This window comes from Dendrobates tinctorius, unplaced genomic scaffold (genome assembly GCF_039654945.1).
Source record: "Dendrobates tinctorius isolate UK_male_01 unplaced genomic scaffold, ASM3965494v1 ptg000322l, whole genome shotgun sequence".
Classification (NCBI taxonomy): Eukaryota; Metazoa; Chordata; class Amphibia; order Anura; family Dendrobatidae; genus Dendrobates; species Dendrobates tinctorius.
Genome location: NW_027361989.1, coordinates 862,646 through 880,680, shown reverse-complemented (window position 1 = coordinate 880,680; position 18,035 = coordinate 862,646). Strand labels below are relative to the sequence as shown.

The 18,035-nt window shown below is 61.0% G+C and overlaps 1 protein-coding gene across 1 annotated transcript in view; it reads right to left on the bottom strand.

Moving 5' to 3' along the window:
* The window catches only part of LOC141074054 (uncharacterized), a 41,092-nt gene extending 25,601 nt beyond the window's left edge, over nucleotides 1-15,491 (bottom strand). The window contains exon 1 of the mRNA XM_073561572.1: nucleotides 15,198-15,491. Coding sequence (XP_073417673.1) covers nucleotides 15,198-15,491 — 294 coding nt within the window. The remainder of the gene's footprint in view (nucleotides 1-15,197) is intronic.
* Nucleotides 15,492-18,035: the final 2,544 nt, after the last annotated feature.

Sequence of the window (18,035 nt, the reverse complement as noted above, 5' to 3'; positions counted from 1 at the left end):
CGTCTCCGCTCCGTACGCCTCGTACACACAGGGCTCCGCTCCGTACGCCTCGTACACACACGGCTCCGCTCCGTACACCTCGTACTCGCGCGGCTCCGCTCCGTACACCTCGTACACACGCGGCTCCGCTCCGTACACCTCGTATACGCGCGGCTCCGCTCCGTACACCTCGTACACACGCGGCTCCGCTCCGTACAACTCGTACACACACGGCTCCGCTCCGTACACCTCGTACACACACGGCTCCGCTCCGTACACCTCGTACACACACGGCTCCGCTCCGTACACCTCATACACACGGCTCCGCTCCGTACACCTCGTACACACGGCTCCGCTCCGTACACCTCGCACACACACGGCTCCGCTCCGTACACCTCGTACACACGCGGCTCCGCTCCGTACACCTCGTACACACACGGCTCCGCTCCGTACACCTCGTACACACGCAGCTCCGCTCCGTACACCTCGTACACACACGGCTCCGCTCCGTACACCTCATACACACGGCTCCGCTCCGTACACCTCGTACACACGGCTCCGCTCCGTACACCTCGCACACACACGGCTCCGCTCCGTACACCTCGTACACACGGCTCCGCTCCGTACACCTCGCACACACACGGCTCCGCTCCGTACACCTCGTACACACGCGGCTCCGCTCCGTACACCTCGTACACACACGGCTCCGCTCCGTACACCTCGTACACACGCGGCTCCGCTCCGTACACCTCGTACACACACGGCTCCGCTCCGTACACCTCATACACACGGCTCCGCTCCGTACACCTCGTACACGCGGCTCCGCTCCGTACACCTCGTACACACACGGCTCCGCTTCGTACACCTCGTACACACGCGGCTCCGCTCCGTACACCTCGTACACACGCGGCTCCGCTCCGTAAAACCTCGTACACACGCGGCTCCGCTCCGTACACCTCGTACACACGCTGCTCCTCTCCGTACACCTCGTACACACGCGGCTCCGCTCAGTACACCTCGTACACACGCGGCTCCGCTCCGTACACCTCGTACACACGTGGCTCCGCTCCGTACACCTCGTACACACGCGGCTCCGCTCCGTACACCTCTTACACACGGCTCCGCTCCGTACACCTCGTACACACGCGACTCCGCTCCGTACACCTCGTACACACGTGGCTCCGCTCCGTACACCTCGTACACACGCGGCTCCGCTCCGGACACCTTGTACACACGGCTCCGCTCCGTACACCTCGTACACACGCGGCTCCGCTCCGTACACCTCGTACACACACGGCTCTGCTCTGTACACCTCGCACACACATGGCTCCGCTCCGTACACCTCGTACACACACGGCTCCGCTCCGTACACCTCGTACACACGGCTCCGCTCCGTACACCTCGTACACACGCGGCTCCGCTCCGTACACCTCGTACACACACGGCTCCGCTCCGTACACCTCGTACACACGCAGCTCCGCTCCGTACACCTCGTACACACGCGGCTCCGCTCCGTACACCTCGTACACACGCGGCTCTGCTCCGTACACCTCATACACACTCGGCTCCGCTCCGTACACCTCGTACACACGCGGCTCCGCTCCGTACACCTCGTACACACGTGGCTCCGCTCCGTACACCTCATACACACATGGCTCCGCTCCGTACACCTCGTACACACGCGGCTCCGCTCCGTACACCTTGTACACACGGCTCCGCTCCGTACACCTCGTACACACGCGGCTCCGCTCCGTACACCTCGTACACACACGGCTCCGCTCCGTACACCTCGCACACACATGGCTCCGCTCCGTACACCTCGTACACACACGGCTCCGCTCCGTACACCTCGTACACATGGCTCCGCTCCGTACACCTCGTACACACGCGGCTCCGCTCCGTACACCTCGTACACACACGGCTCCGCTCCGTACACCTCGTACACGCGCGGCTCCGCTCCGTACACCTCGTACACACGCGGCTCCGCTCCGTACACACGCGGCTCCGCTCCGTACACCTCGTACACACGCGGCTCCGCTCCGTACACCTCATACACACACGGCTCCGCTCCGTACACCTCGTACACACGCGGCTCCGCTCCGTACACCTCGCACACACACGGCTCCGCTCCGTACACCTCGTACACACACGGCTCCGCTCCGTACACCTCGTACACACGGCTCCGCTCCGTACACCTCGTACACACGGCTCCGCTCCGTACACCTCGCACACACACGGCTCCGCTCCGTACACCTCGTACACACGCGGCTCCGCTCCGTACACCTCGTACACACACGGCTCCGCTCCGTACACCTCGTACACACGCGGCTCCGCTCCGTACACCTCGTACACACACGGCTCTGCTCCGTACACCTCATACACACGGCTCCGCTCCGTACACCTCGTACACACGGCTCCGCTCCGTACACCTCGCACACACACGGCTCCGCTCCGTACACCTCGTACACACGCGGCTCCGCTCCGTACACCTCGTACACACACGGCTCCGCTCCGTACACCTCGTACACACGCAGCTCCGCTCCGTACACCTCGTACACACGCGGCTCCGCTCCGTACACCTCGTACACACGCGGCTCTGCTCCGTACACCTCATACACACTCGGCTCCGCTCCGTACACCTCGTACACACGCGGCTCCGCTCCGTACACCTCGTACACACGTGGCTCCGCTCCGTACACCTCATACACACATGGCTCCGCTCCGTACACCTCGTACACACGCGGCTCCGCTCCGTACACCTTGTACACACGGCTCCGCTCCGTACACCTCGTACACACGCGGCTCCGCTCCGTACACCTCGTACACACACGGCTCCGCTCCGTACACCTCGCACACACATGGCTCCGCTCCGTACACCTCGTACACACACGGCTCCGCTCCGTACACCTCGTACACATGGCTCCGCTCCGTACACCTCGTACACACGCGGCTCCGCTCCGTACACCTCGTACACACACGGCTCCGCTCCGTACACCTCGTACACGCGCGGCTCCGCTCCGTACACCTCGTACACACGCGGCTCCGCTCCGTACACACGCGGCTCCGCTCCGTACACCTCGTACACACGCGGCTCCGCTCCGTACACCTCATACACACACGGCTCCGCTCCGTACACCTCGTACACACGCGGCTCCGCTCCGTACACCTCGCACACACACGGCTCCGCTCCGTACACCTCGTACACACACGGCTCCGCTCCGTACACCTCGTACACACGGCTCCGCTCCGTACACCTCGTACACACGGCTCCGCTCCGTACACCTCGCACACACACGGCTCCGCTCCGTACACCTCGTACACACGCGGCTCCGCTCCGTACACCTCGTACACACACGGCTCCGCTCCGTACACCTCGTACACACGCGGCTCCGCTCCGTACACCTCGTACACACACGGCTCTGCTCCGTACACCTCATACACACGGCTCCGCTCCGTACACCTCGTACACACGGCTCCGCTCCGTACACCTCGCACACACACGGCTCCGCTCCGTACACCTCGTACACACGCGGCTCCGCTCCGTACACCTCGTACACACACGGCTCCGCTCCGTACACCTCGTACACATGCGGCTCCGCTCCGTAAACCTCGTACACACACGGCTCCGCTCCGTACACCTCGTACACACGGCTCCGCTCCGTACACCTCGCACACACACGGCTCCGCTCCGTACACCTCGTACACACGCGGCTCCGCTCCGTACACCTCGTACACACACGGCTCCGCTCCGTACACCTCGTACACACGCTGCTCCGCTCCGTACACCTCGTACACACACGGCTCCGCTCCGTACACCTCGTACAAACGCGGCTCCGCTCCGTACACCTCGTACACACACGGCTCTGCTCTGTACACCTCGCACACACATGGCTCCGCTCCGTACACCTCGTACACACACGGCTCCGCTCCGTACACCTCGTACACACGCGGCTCCGCTCCGTATACCTCGTACACACACGGCTCTGCTCTGCACACCTCGTACACACGGCTCCGCTCTGTACATCTCGTACACACGCGGCTCCGCTCCGTACACCTCGTACACACACGGCTCTGCTCAGTACACCTCGCACACACAGGGCTCCGCTCCGTACACCTCGTACACACACGGCTCCGCTCCGTACATCTCGTACACACACGGCTCCGCTCCGTACACCTCGTACACACACGGCTCCGCTCCGTACACCTCGTACACACACGGCTCTGCTCTGTACACCTCGCACACACACGGCTCCGCTCCGTACACCTCGTACACACACGGCTCCGCTCCGTACACCTCGTACACACGCGGCTCCGCTCCGTACACCTCGTACACACACGGCTCTGCTCTGTACACCTCGTACACACGGCTCCGCTCTGTACATCTCGTACACACGCGGCTCCGCTCCGTACACCTCGTACACACACGGCTCTGCTCCGTACACCTCGTACACACAGGGCTCCGCTCCGTACACCTCGTACACACACGGCTCTGCTCTGTACACCTCGCACACACACGGCTCCGCTCCGTACATCTCGTACACACACGGCTCCGCTCCGTACACCTCGTACACACACGGCTCCGCTCCGTACACCTCGTACACACACGGCTCCGCTCCGTACACCTCATACACACGCGGCTCCGCTCCGTACACCTCGTACACACACGGCTCTGCTCTGTACACCTCGTACACACGGCTCCGCTCTGTACATCTCGTACACACGCGGCTCCGCTCCGTACACCTCGTACACACACGGCTCCGCTCCGTACACCTCGTACACACACGGCTCCGCTCCGTACACCTCGTACACACACGGCTCCGCTCCGTACACCTCGTACACACACGGCTCCGCTCCGTACACCTCGTACACACATGGCTCCGCTCCGTACACCTCATACACACACGGCTCCGCTCCGTACACCTCGTACACACGGCTCCGCTCCGTACACCTCGTACACACATGGCTCCGCTCCGTACACCTCGTACACACACGGCTCCGCTCCGCACACCTCGTATACACGGCTCCGCTCCGTACACCTCGTACACACAAGGCTCCGCTCCGTACACCTCGTACACACACGGCTCCGCTCCGCACACCTCGTACACACACGGCTCCGCTCCGTACACCTCGTACACACATGGCTCCGCTCCGTACACCTCGTACACACACGGCTCCGCTCCGTACACCTCGTACACACAGGGCTCCGCTCCGTACACCTCGTACACACACGGCTCGGCTCCGTACACCTTGTACACACACGGCTCCGCTCCGTACACCTTGTACACACATGGCTCCTCTCCGTACACCTCGTACACACACGGCTCCGCTCCGTACACCTCGTACACACACGGCTCCGCTCCGTACACCTCGTACACACACGGCTCCGCTCCGTACACCTCGTACACACACGGCTCCGCTCCGTACACCTCGTACACACACGGCTCCGCTCCGTACACCTTGTACACACACGGCTCCGCTCCGTACACCTTGTACACACATGGCTCCGCTCCGTACACCTCGTACACACATGGCTCCGCTCCGTACACCTCGTACACACACGGCTCCGCTCCGTACACCTCGTACACACATGGCTCCGCTCCGTACACCTCGTACACACACGGCTCCGCTCCGTACACCTCGTACACACATGGCTCCGCTCCGTACACCTCGTACACACATGGCTCCGCTCCGTACACCTCGTACACACAAGGCTCCGCTCCGTACACCTCGTACACACAGGGCTCCGCTCCGTACACCTCGTACACACATGGCTCCGCTCCGTACACCTCGTACACACACGGCTCCGCTCCGTACACCTTGTACACACACGGCTCCCCTCCGTACACCTCGTACACACACGGCTCCGCTCCGTACACCTCGTACACACGCTGCTCCTCTCCGTACACCTCGTACACACGCGGCTCCGCTCAGTACACCTCGTACACACGCGGCTCCGCTCAGTACACCTCGTACACACGCGGCTCCGCTCCGTACACCTCGTACACACGCGGCTCCGCTCCGTACACCTCGTACACACGTGGCTCCGCTCCGTACACCCCGTACACACACGGCTCCGCTCCGTACACCTCGTACACACAGGGTTCCGCTCCGTACACCTCGTACACACACGGCTCCGCTCCGTACACCTCGTACACACACGGCTCCGCTCCGTACACCTCGTACACACACGGCTCCGCTCCGTACACCCTGTACACACACGGCTCCGCTCCGTACACCTCGTACACACACGGCTCTGCTCCGTACACACACGGCTCCGCTCCATACACCTCGTACACACACGGCTCCGCTCCGTACACCTCGTACACACACGGCTCCGCTCCGTACACCTCGTACACACACGGCCCCGCCCCGTACACCTCGTACACACAAGGCTCCGCTCCGTACACCTCGTACACACGCGGCTCCGCTCCGTACACCTCGTACACACGCGGCTCCGCTCCGTACACCTCGTACACACGCGGCTCCGCTCCGTACACCTCGTGCACACACGGCTCCGCACCGTACACCTTGTGCACACGCGGCTCCGCTCCGTACACCTCGTGCACATGCGGCTCCGCTCCGTACACCTCGTACACACGCGGCTCCGCTCCGTACACACGCGGCTCCGCTCCGTACACCTCGTACACACGCGGCTCCGCTCCGTACACCTCGTACACACGCGGCTCCGCTCCGTACACCTCGTACACACGCGGCTCCGCTCCGTACACCTCTTACACACGCGGCTCCGCTCCGTACACCTCGTACACACGCGGCTCCGCTCCGTACACCTCGTACACACGCGGCTCCGCTCCGTACACCTCGTACACACAGGGCTCGGCTCCGTACACCTCGTACACACACGGCTCGGCTCCGTACACCTCGTACACACACGGCTCTGCTCCGTACACCCCGTACACACACGGCTCCGCTCCGTACACCTCGTACACACACGGCTCCGCTCCGTACACCCTGTACACACACGGCTCCGCTCCGTACACCTCGTACACACAGGGTTCCGCTCCGTACACCTCGTACACACACGTCTCCGCTCCGTACGCCTCGTACACACAGGGCTCCGCTCCGTACGCCTCGTACACACACGGCTCCGCTCCGTACACCTCGTACTCGCGCGGCTCCGCTCCGTACACCTCGTACACACGCGGCTCCGCTCCGTACACCTCGTATACGCGCGGCTCCGCTCCGTACACCTCGTACACACGCGGCTCCGCTCCGTACAACTCGTACACACACGGCTCCGCTCCGTACACCTCGTACACACACGGCTCCGCTCCGTACACCTCGTACACACACGGCTCCGCTCCGTACACCTCATACACACGGCTCCGCTCCGTACACCTCGTACACACGGCTCCGCTCCGTACACCTCGCACACACACGGCTCCGCTCCGTACACCTCGTACACACGCGGCTCCGCTCCGTACACCTCGTACACACACGGCTCCGCTCCGTACACCTCGTACACACGCAGCTCCGCTCCGTACACCTCGTACACACACGGCTCCGCTCCGTACACCTCATACACACGGCTCCGCTCCGTACACCTCGTACACACGGCTCCGCTCCGTACACCTCGCACACACACGGCTCCGCTCCGTACACCTCGTACACACGCGGCTCCGCTCCGTACACCTCGTACACACACGGCTCCGCTCCGTACACCTCGTACACACGCGGCTCCGCTCCGTACACCTCGTACACACGCGGCTCCGCTCCGTACACCTCATACACACGGCTCCGCTCCGTACACCTCGTACACACGGCTCCGCTCCGTACACCTTGCACACACACGGCTCCGCTCCGTACACCTCGTACACACGCGGCTCCGCTCCGTACACCTCGTACACACACGGCTCTGCTCCGTACACCCCGTACACACACGGCTCCGCTCCGTACACCTCGTACACACACGGCTCCGCTCCGTACACCCTGTACACACACGGCTCCGCTCCGTACACCTCGTACACACAGGGTTCCGCTCCGTACACCTCGTACACACACGTCTCCGCTCCGTACGCCTCGTACACACAGGGCTCCGCTCCGTACGCCTCGTACACACACGGCTCCGCTCCGTACACCTCGTACTCGCGCGGCTCCGCTCCGTACACCTCGTACACACGCGGCTCCGCTCCGTACACCTCGTATACGCGCGGCTCCGCTCCGTACACCTCGTACACACGCGGCTCCGCTCCGTACAACTCGTACACACACGGCTCCGCTCCGTACACCTCGTACACACACGGCTCCGCTCCGTACACCTCGTACACACACGGCTCCGCTCCGTACACCTCATACACACGGCTCCGCTCCGTACACCTCGTACACACGGCTCCGCTCCGTACACCTCGCACACACACGGCTCCGCTCCGTACACCTCGTACACACGCGGCTCCGCTCCGTACACCTCGTACACACACGGCTCCGCTCCGTACACCTCGTACACACGCAGCTCCGCTCCGTACACCTCGTACACACACGGCTCCGCTCCGTACACCTCATACACACGGCTCCGCTCCGTACACCTCGTACACACGGCTCCGCTCCGTACACCTCGCACACACACGGCTCCGCTCCGTACACCTCGTACACACGCGGCTCCGCTCCGTACACCTCGTACACACACGGCTCCGCTCCGTACACCTCGTACACACGCGGCTCCGCTCCGTACACCTCGTACACACGCGGCTCCGCTCCGTACACCTCATACACACGGCTCCGCTCCGTACACCTCGTACACACGGCTCCGCTCCGTACACCTTGCACACACACGGCTCCGCTCCGTACACCTCGTACACACGCGGCTCCGCTCCGTACACCTCGTACACACGGCTCCGCTCCGTACACCTCGCACACACACGGCTCCGCTCCGTACACCTCGTACACACGCGGCTCCGCTCCGTACACCTCGTACACACACGGCTCCGCTCCGTACACCTCGTACACACGCGGCTCCGCTCCGTACACCTCGTACACACACGGCTCCGCTCCGTACACCTCTTACACACGGCTCCGCTCCGTACACCTCGTACACGCGGCTCCGCTCCGTACACCTCGTACACACACGGCTCCGCTTCGTACACCTCGTACACACGCGGCTCCGCTCCGTACACCTCGTACACACGCGGCTCCGCTCCGTAAAACCTCGTACACACGGCTCCGCTCCGTACACCTCGCACACACACGGCTCCGCTCCGTACACCTCGTACACACGCGGCTCCGCTCCGTACACCTCGTACACACGCGGCTCCGCTCCGTACACCTCGTACACACGCTGCTCCTCTCCGTACACCTCGTACACACGCGGCTCCGCTCAGTACACCTCGTACACACGCGGCTCCGCTCCGTACACCTCGTACACACGTGGCTCCGCTCCGTACACCTCGTACACACGCGGCTCCGCTCCGTACACCTCTTACACACGGCTCCGCTCCGTACACCTCGTACACACGCGACTCCGCTCCGTACACCTCGTACACACGTGGCTCCGCTCCGTACACCTCGTACACACGCGGCTCCGCTCCGGACACCTTGTACACACGGCTCCGCTCCGTACACCTCGTACACACGCGGCTCCGCTCCGTACACCTCGTACACACACGGCTCTGCTCTGTACACCTCGCACACACATGGCTCCGCTCCGTACACCTCGTACACACACGGCTCCGCTCCGTACACCTCGTACACACGGCTCCGCTCCGTACACCTCGTACACACGCGGCTCCGCTCCGTACACCTCGTACACACACGGCTCCGCTCCGTACACCTCGTACACACGCGGCTCCGCTCCGTACACCTCGTACACACGCGGCTCCGCTCCGTACACCTCGTACACACGCGGCTCTGCTCCGTACACCTCATACACACTCGGCTCCGCTCCGTACACCTCGTACACACGCGGCTCCGCTCCGTACACCTCGTACACACGTGGCTCCGCTCCGTACACCTCATACACACATGGCTCCGCTCCGTACACCTCGTACACACGCGGCTCCGCTCCGTACACCTTGTACACACGGCTCCGCTCCGTACACCTCGTACACACGCGGCTCCGCTCCGTACACCTCGTACACACACGGCTCCGCTCCGTACACCTCGCACACACATGGCTCCGCTCCGTACACCTCGTACACACACGGCTCCGCTCCGTACACCTCGTACACATGGCTCCGCTCCGTACACCTCGTACACACGCGGCTCCGCTCCGTACACCTCGTACACACACGGCTCCGCTCCGTACACCTCGTACACGCGCGGCTCCGCTCCGTACACCTCGTACACACGCGGCTCCGCTCCGTACACACGCGGCTCCGCTCCGTACACCTCGTACACACGCGGCTCCGCTCCGTACACCTCATACACACACGGCTCCGCTCCGTACACCTCGTACACACGCGGCTCCGCTCCGTACACCTCGCACACACACGGCTCCGCTCCGTACACCTCGTACACACACGGCTCCGCTCCGTACACCTCGTACACACGGCTCCGCTCCGTACACCTCGTACACACGGCTCCGCTCCGTACACCTCGCACACACACGGCTCCGCTCCGTACACCTCGTACACACGCGGCTCCGCTCCGTACACCTCGTACACACACGGCTCCGCTCCGTACACCTCGTACACACGCGGCTCCGCTCCGTACACCTCGTACACACACGGCTCTGCTCCGTACACCTCATACACACGGCTCCGCTCCGTACACCTCGTACACACGGCTCCGCTCCGTACACCTCGCACACACACGGCTCCGCTCCGTACACCTCGTACACACGCGGCTCCGCTCCGTACACCTCGTACACACACGGCTCCGCTCCGTACACCTCGTACACACGCGGCTCCGCTCCGTAAACCTCGTACACACACGGCTCCGCTCCGTACACCTCGTACACACGGCTCCGCTCCGTACACCTCGCACACACGCGGCTCCGCTCCGTACACCTCGTACACACGCGGCTCCGCTCCGTACACCTCGTACACACACGGCTCCGCTCCGTACACCTCGTACACACGCTGCTCCGCTCCGTACACCTCGTACACACACGGCTCCGCTCCGTACACCTCGTACAAACGCGGCTCCGCTCCGTACACCTCGTACACACACGGCTCTGCTCCGTACACCTCGCACACACATGGCTCCGCTCCGTACACCTCGTACACACACGGCTCCGCTCCGTACACCTCGTACACACGCGGCTCCGCTCCGTACACCTCGTACACACACGGCTCTGCTCTGCACACCTCGTACACACGGCTCCGCTCTGTACATCTCGTACACACGCGGCTCCGCTCCGTACACCTCGTACACACACGGCTCCGCTCCGTACACCTCGTACACACACGGCTCCGCTCCGTACACCTCGTACACACACTGCTCCGCTCCGTACACCTCGTACACACGCGGCTCCGCTCCGTACACCTCGTACACACACGGCTCCGCTCCGTACACCTCGTACACACGCGGCTCCGCTCCGTACACCTCGTACACACGCGGCTCCGCTCCGTACACCTCGTACACACGCGGCTCTGCTCCGTACACCTCATACACACTTGGCTCCGCTCCGTACACCTCGTACACACGCGGCTCCGCTCCGTACACCTCGTACACACGTGGCTCCGCTCCGTACACCTCATACACACATGGCTCCGCTCCGTACACCTCGTACACACGCGGCTCCGCTCCGTACACCTTGTACACACGGCTCCGCTCCGTACACCTCGTACACACGCGGCTCCGCTCCGTACACCTCGTACACACACGGCTCCGCTCCGTACACCTCGCACACACATGGCTCCGCTCCGTACACCTCGTACACACACGGCTCCGCTCCGTACACCTCGTACACATGGCTCCGCTCCGTACACCTCGTACACACGCGGCTCCGCTCCGTACACCTCGTACACACACGGCTCCGCTCCGTACACCTCGTACACGCGCGGCTCCGCTCCGTACACCTCGTACACACGCGGCTCCGCTCCGTACACACGCGGCTCCGCTCCGTACACCTCGTACACACGCGGCTCCGCTCCGTACACCTCATACACACACGGCTCCGCTCCGTACACCTCGTACACACGCGGCTCCGCTCCGTACACCTCGCACACACACGGCTCCGCTCCGTACACCTCGTACACACACGGCTCCGCTCCGTACACCTCGTACACACGGCTCCGCTCCGTACACCTCGTACACACGGCTCCGCTCCGTACACCTCGCACACACACGGCTCCGCTCCGTACACCTCGTACACACGCGGCTCCGCTCCGTACACCTCGTACACACACGGCTCCGCTCCGTACACCTCGTACACACGCGGCTCCGCTCCGTACACCTCGTACACACACGGCTCTGCTCCGTACACCTCATACACACGGCTCCGCTCCGTACACCTCGTACACACGGCTCCGCTCCGTACACCTCGCACACACACGGCTCCGCTCCGTACACCTCGTACACACGCGGCTCCGCTCCGTACACCTCGTACACACACGGCTCCGCTCCGTACACCTCGTACACACGCGGCTCCGCTCCGTAAACCTCGTACACACACGGCTCCGCTCCGTACACCTCGTACACACGGCTCCGCTCCGTACACCTCGTACACACGCGGCTCCGCTCCGTAAACCTCGTACACACACGGCTCCGCTCCGTACACCTCGTACACACGGCTCCGCTCCGTACACCTCGCACACACACGGCTCCGCTCCGTACACCTCGTACACACGCGGCTCCGCTCCGTACACCTCGTACACACACGGCTCCGCTCCGTACACCTCGTACACACGCTGCTCCGCTCCGTACACCTCGTACACACACGGCTCCGCTCCGTACACCTCGTACAAACGCGGCTCCGCTCCGTACACCTCGTACACACACGGCTCTGCTCTGTACACCTCGCACACACATGGCTCCGCTCCGTACACCTCGTACACACACGGCTCCGCTCCGTACACCTCGTACACACGCGGCTCCGCTCCGTACACCTCGTACACACACGGCTCTGCTCTGCACACCTCGTACACACGGCTCCGCTCTGTACATCTCGTACACACGCGGCTCCGCTCCGTACACCTCGTACACACACGGCTCTGCTCAGTACACCTCGCACACACAGGGCTCCGCTCCGTACACCTCGTACACACACGGCTCCGCTCCGTACATCTCGTACACACACGGCTCCGCTCCGTACACCTCGTACACACACGGCTCCGCTCCGTACACCTCGTACACACACGGCTCTGCTCTGTACACCTCGCACACACACGGCTCCGCTCCGTACACCTCGTACACACACGGCTCCGCTCCGTACACCTCGTACACACGCGGCTCCGCTCCGTACACCTCGTACACACACGGCTCTGCTCTGTACACCTCGTACACACGGCTCCGCTCTGTACATCTCGTACACACGCGGCTCCGCTCCGTACACCTCGTACACACACGGCTCTGCTCCGTACACCTCGTACACACAGGGCTCCGCTCCGTACACCTCGTACACACACGGCTCTGCTCTGTACACCTCGCACACACACGGCTCCGCTCCGTACATCTCGTACACACACGGCTCCGCTCCGTACACCTCGTACACACACTGCTCCGCTCCGTACACCTCGTACACACACGGCTCCGCTCCGTACACCTCATACACACGCGGCTCCGCTCCGTACACCTCGTACACACACGGCTCTGCTCTGTACACCTCGTACACACGGCTCCGCTCTGTACATCTCGTACACACGCGGCTCCGCTCCGTACACCTCGTACACACACGGCTCCGCTCCGTACACCTCGTACACACACGGCTCCGCTCCGTACACCTCGTACACACACGGCTCCGCTCCGTACACCTCGTACACACATGGCTCCGCTCCGTACACCTCGTACACACATGGCTCCGCTCCGTACACCTCATACACACACGGCTCCGCTCCGTACACCTCGTACACACGGCTCCGCTCCGTACACCTCGTACACACATGGCTCCGCTCCGTACACCTCGTACACACACGGCTCCGCTCCGCACACCTCGTATACACGGCTCCGCTCCGTACACCTCGTACACACAAGGCTCCGCTCCGTACACCTCGTACACACACGGCTCCGCTCCGCACACCTCGTACACACACGGCTCCGCTCCGTACACCTCGTACACACATGGCTCCGCTCCGTACACCTCGTACACACACGGCTCCGCTCCGTACACCTCGTACACACAGGGCTCCGCTCCGTACACCTCGTACACACACGGCTCGGCTCCGTACACCTTGTACACACACGGCTCCGCTCCGTACACCTTGTACACACATGGCTCCTCTCCGTACACCTCGTACACACACGGCTCCGCTCCGTACACCTCGTACACACACGGCTCCGCTCCGTACACCTCGTACACACACGGCTCCGCTCCGTACACCTCGTACACACACGGCTCCGCTCCGTACACCTCGTACACACACGGCTCCGCTCCGTACACCTTGTACACACACGGCTCCGCTCCGTACACCTTGTACACACATGGCTCCGCTCCGTACACCTCGTACACACATGGCTCCGCTCCGTACACCTCGTACACACACGGCTCCGCTCCGTACACCTCGTACACACATGGCTCCGCTCCGTACACCTCGTACACACACGGCTCCGCTCCGTACACCTCGTACACACATGGCTCCGCTCCGTACACCTCGTACACACATGGCTCCGCTCCGTACACCTCGTACACACACGGCTCCGCTCCGTACACCTCGTACACACAGGGCTCCGCTCCGTACACCTCGTACACACACGGCTCCGCTCCGTACACCTCGTACACACACGGCTCCGCTCCGTACACCTTGTACACACACGGCTCCCCTCCGTACACCTCGTACACACACGCCTCTGCTACATCCACCCTGTAAACCCCTCCTGACCCCACACAGAAACTTCCCGTCATCCAGCACCATGACAACCAGCACAGCAGAGTCCTGCACACACTGAGGCCCCTGATTATGTGACCCCTGACTCCTCCCCTCCTGTGACCTCATCACAGGTCCTGTGCGCACAGAGCAGCCATCGTCGCTCCTGAATGATATTGTCCAGTGTAGGGCCTCGCCCTTTGCTGGTAACGCCCAGTTGTCAGTTTATTGTTATTTTCTAGGAGTTCTAGAATTTTACAAATAAGATTTCCTGGGCAGAGCGGTGGAGCTGTGACGGCTCACTGTGAGGATGCCCTGAAGGTTGTGTGTGGCTCCAGAACGTGGCTTCAGGACATATAGACGCTGGTGGCGTTCACCATCCACTTCTTCTCTAATCCACCACCACGTCAGCCTTGATGTTTCCGGCAGCTGAGCCGTTCCTGTAAGATCACAAGTCCGGGTTCTTACTTGTACTGAGAGTAAATCATCCTGCGCCGGTTTCACCCACCGAGCGCTTTTCTTTTTCTTCTGATCCTCGGCAGCTAAGCTGCACACGTCACGTCTCCTATGTGGATGTCTGTCACGGGGCTGAGGCATGACTTCACCTCCTCTGGGTAGACGAATGTGTCTGCTATTCACAGGACTTGGTGGGTAAATAAGACTAGGCCTGACTTCCTGGAGATATGTGTAGACTAGGCCTGATTTCCTGGAGATATGTATAGACCAGGCATGACTCGCTGGAGATATGTATAGACCAGGCCTGACTCGCTGTAGATATGTATAGACTAGGCCTGACTTGCTGGAGATATGTATAGACTAGGCATGACTCGCTGGAGATATGTGTAGACTAGGCCTGACTCGCTGGAGATATGTGTAGACTAGGCCTGACTCGCTGGAGATATGTGTAGACTAGGCCTGACTCGCTGGAGATATGTATAGACTAGGCATGACTCGCTGGAGATATGTATAGACTAGGCCTGACTTGCTGGAGATATGTGTAGACTAGGCATGACTCGCTGGAGATATGTATAGACTAGGCCTGACTTGCTGGAGATATGTATAGACTAGGCATGACTCGCTGGAGATATGTATAGACTAGGCCTGACTTGCTGGAGATATGTGTAGACTAGGCATGACTTGCTGGAGATATGTATAGGCTAGGCCTGACTCGCTGGAGATATGTGTAGACTAGGCATGACTTGCTGGAGATATGTGTAGACTAGGCATGACTTGCTGGAGATGTGTAGACTAGGCATGACTCGCTGGAGATATGTATAGACTAGGCCTGACTCGCTGGAGATATGTATAGACTAGGCCTGACTTGCTGGAGATATGTGTAAACTAGGCATGACTCGCTGGAGATGTGTAGACTAGGCATGACTCGCTGGAGATATGTGTAGACTAGGCATGACTCGCTGGAGATATGTACAGACTAGGCCTGACTCGCTGGAGATATGTGTAGACTAGGCCTGACTTGCTGGAGATATGTGTAGACTAGGCCTGACTTGCTGGAAATATGTATAGACTAGGCCTGACTTGCTGGAGATATGTGTAGACTAGGCATGACTCGCTGGAGATATGTGTAGACTAGGCATGACTCGCTGGAGATATGTGTAGACTAGGCCTGACTCGCTGGAGATATGTGTAGACTAGGCATGACTCGCTGGAGATATGTGTAGACTAGGCATGACTCCCAGGAGATATGTGTAGACTAGGCCTGACTTGCTGGAGATATGTGTAGACTAGGCCTGACTTGCTGGAGATATGTGTAGACCAGGCCTGACTTGCTGGAGATATGTGTAGACTAGGCCTGACTTGCTGGAGATATGTGTAGACTTGGCATGACTCGCTGGAGATATGTGTAGACTAGGCATGACTCCCTGGAGATATGTGTAGACTAGGCCTGACTTGCTGGAGACATGTGTAGACTAGGCATGACTTGCTGGAGATATGTATAGACTAGACCTGACTTGCTGGAGATATGTGTAGACTAGGCCTGACTTGCTGGAGATATGTGTAGACTAGGCCTGACTTGCTGGAGATATGTGTAGACTAGGCCTGACTTGGTGGAGATATGTATAGACTAGGCATGACTTGCTGGAGATATGTGTAGACTAGGCATGACTTGCTGGAGATATGTGTAGACTAGGCCTGACTTGGTGGAGATATGTATAGACTAGGCATGACTTGCTGGAGATATGTGTAGACTAGGCCTGACTTGCTGGAGATATGTGTAGGCTAGGCCTGACTTGCTGGAGATATGTGTAGGCTAGGCCTGACTTGCTGGAGATATGTGTAGACTAGGCCTGACTTGGTGGAGATATGTATAGACTAGGCATGACTTGCTGGAGATATGTGTAGACTAGGCATGACTTGCTGGAGATATGTGTAGACTAGGCATGACTTCCTGGAGATATGTATAGACTAGGCCTGACTTGCTGGAGATATGTGTAGGCTAGGCCTGACTTGCTGGAGATATGTGTAGACTAGGCCTGACTTGCTGGAGATATGTGTAGGCTAGGCCTGACTTGCTGGAGATATGTGTAGGCTAGGCCTGACTTGCTGGAGATATGTGTAGACTAGGCCTGACTTGGTGGAGATATGTATAGACTAGGCATGACTTGCTGGAGATATGTGTAGACTAGGCATGACTTGCTGGAGATATGTGTAGACTAGGCCTGACTTGCTGGAGATATGTTTAGACTAGGCATGACTCGCTGGAGATATGTGTAGACTAGGCCTGACTTGCTGGTGATATGTGTAGACTAGGCATGACTTGCTGGTGATATGTGTAGACTAGGCATGACTTGCTGGAGATATGTGTAGACCAGGCATGACTTGCTGGAGATATGTGTAGACTAGGCCTGACTTGCTGGTGATATGTGTAGACTAGGCATGACTTGCTGGAGATATGTATAGACTAGGCCTGACTTGCTGGAGATATGTGTAGACTAGGCATGACTTGCTGGAGATATGTATAGACTAGGCCTGACTTGCTGGAGATATGTGTAGACTAGGCATGACTTGCTGGAGATATGTGTAGACTAGGCCTTACTTGCTGGAGATATGTGTTGTCGGGATCCCTCAGATTACTCTTTCATCTGAAGGACCGATGTTCTTAGGTGTGAAGCACCATATGTC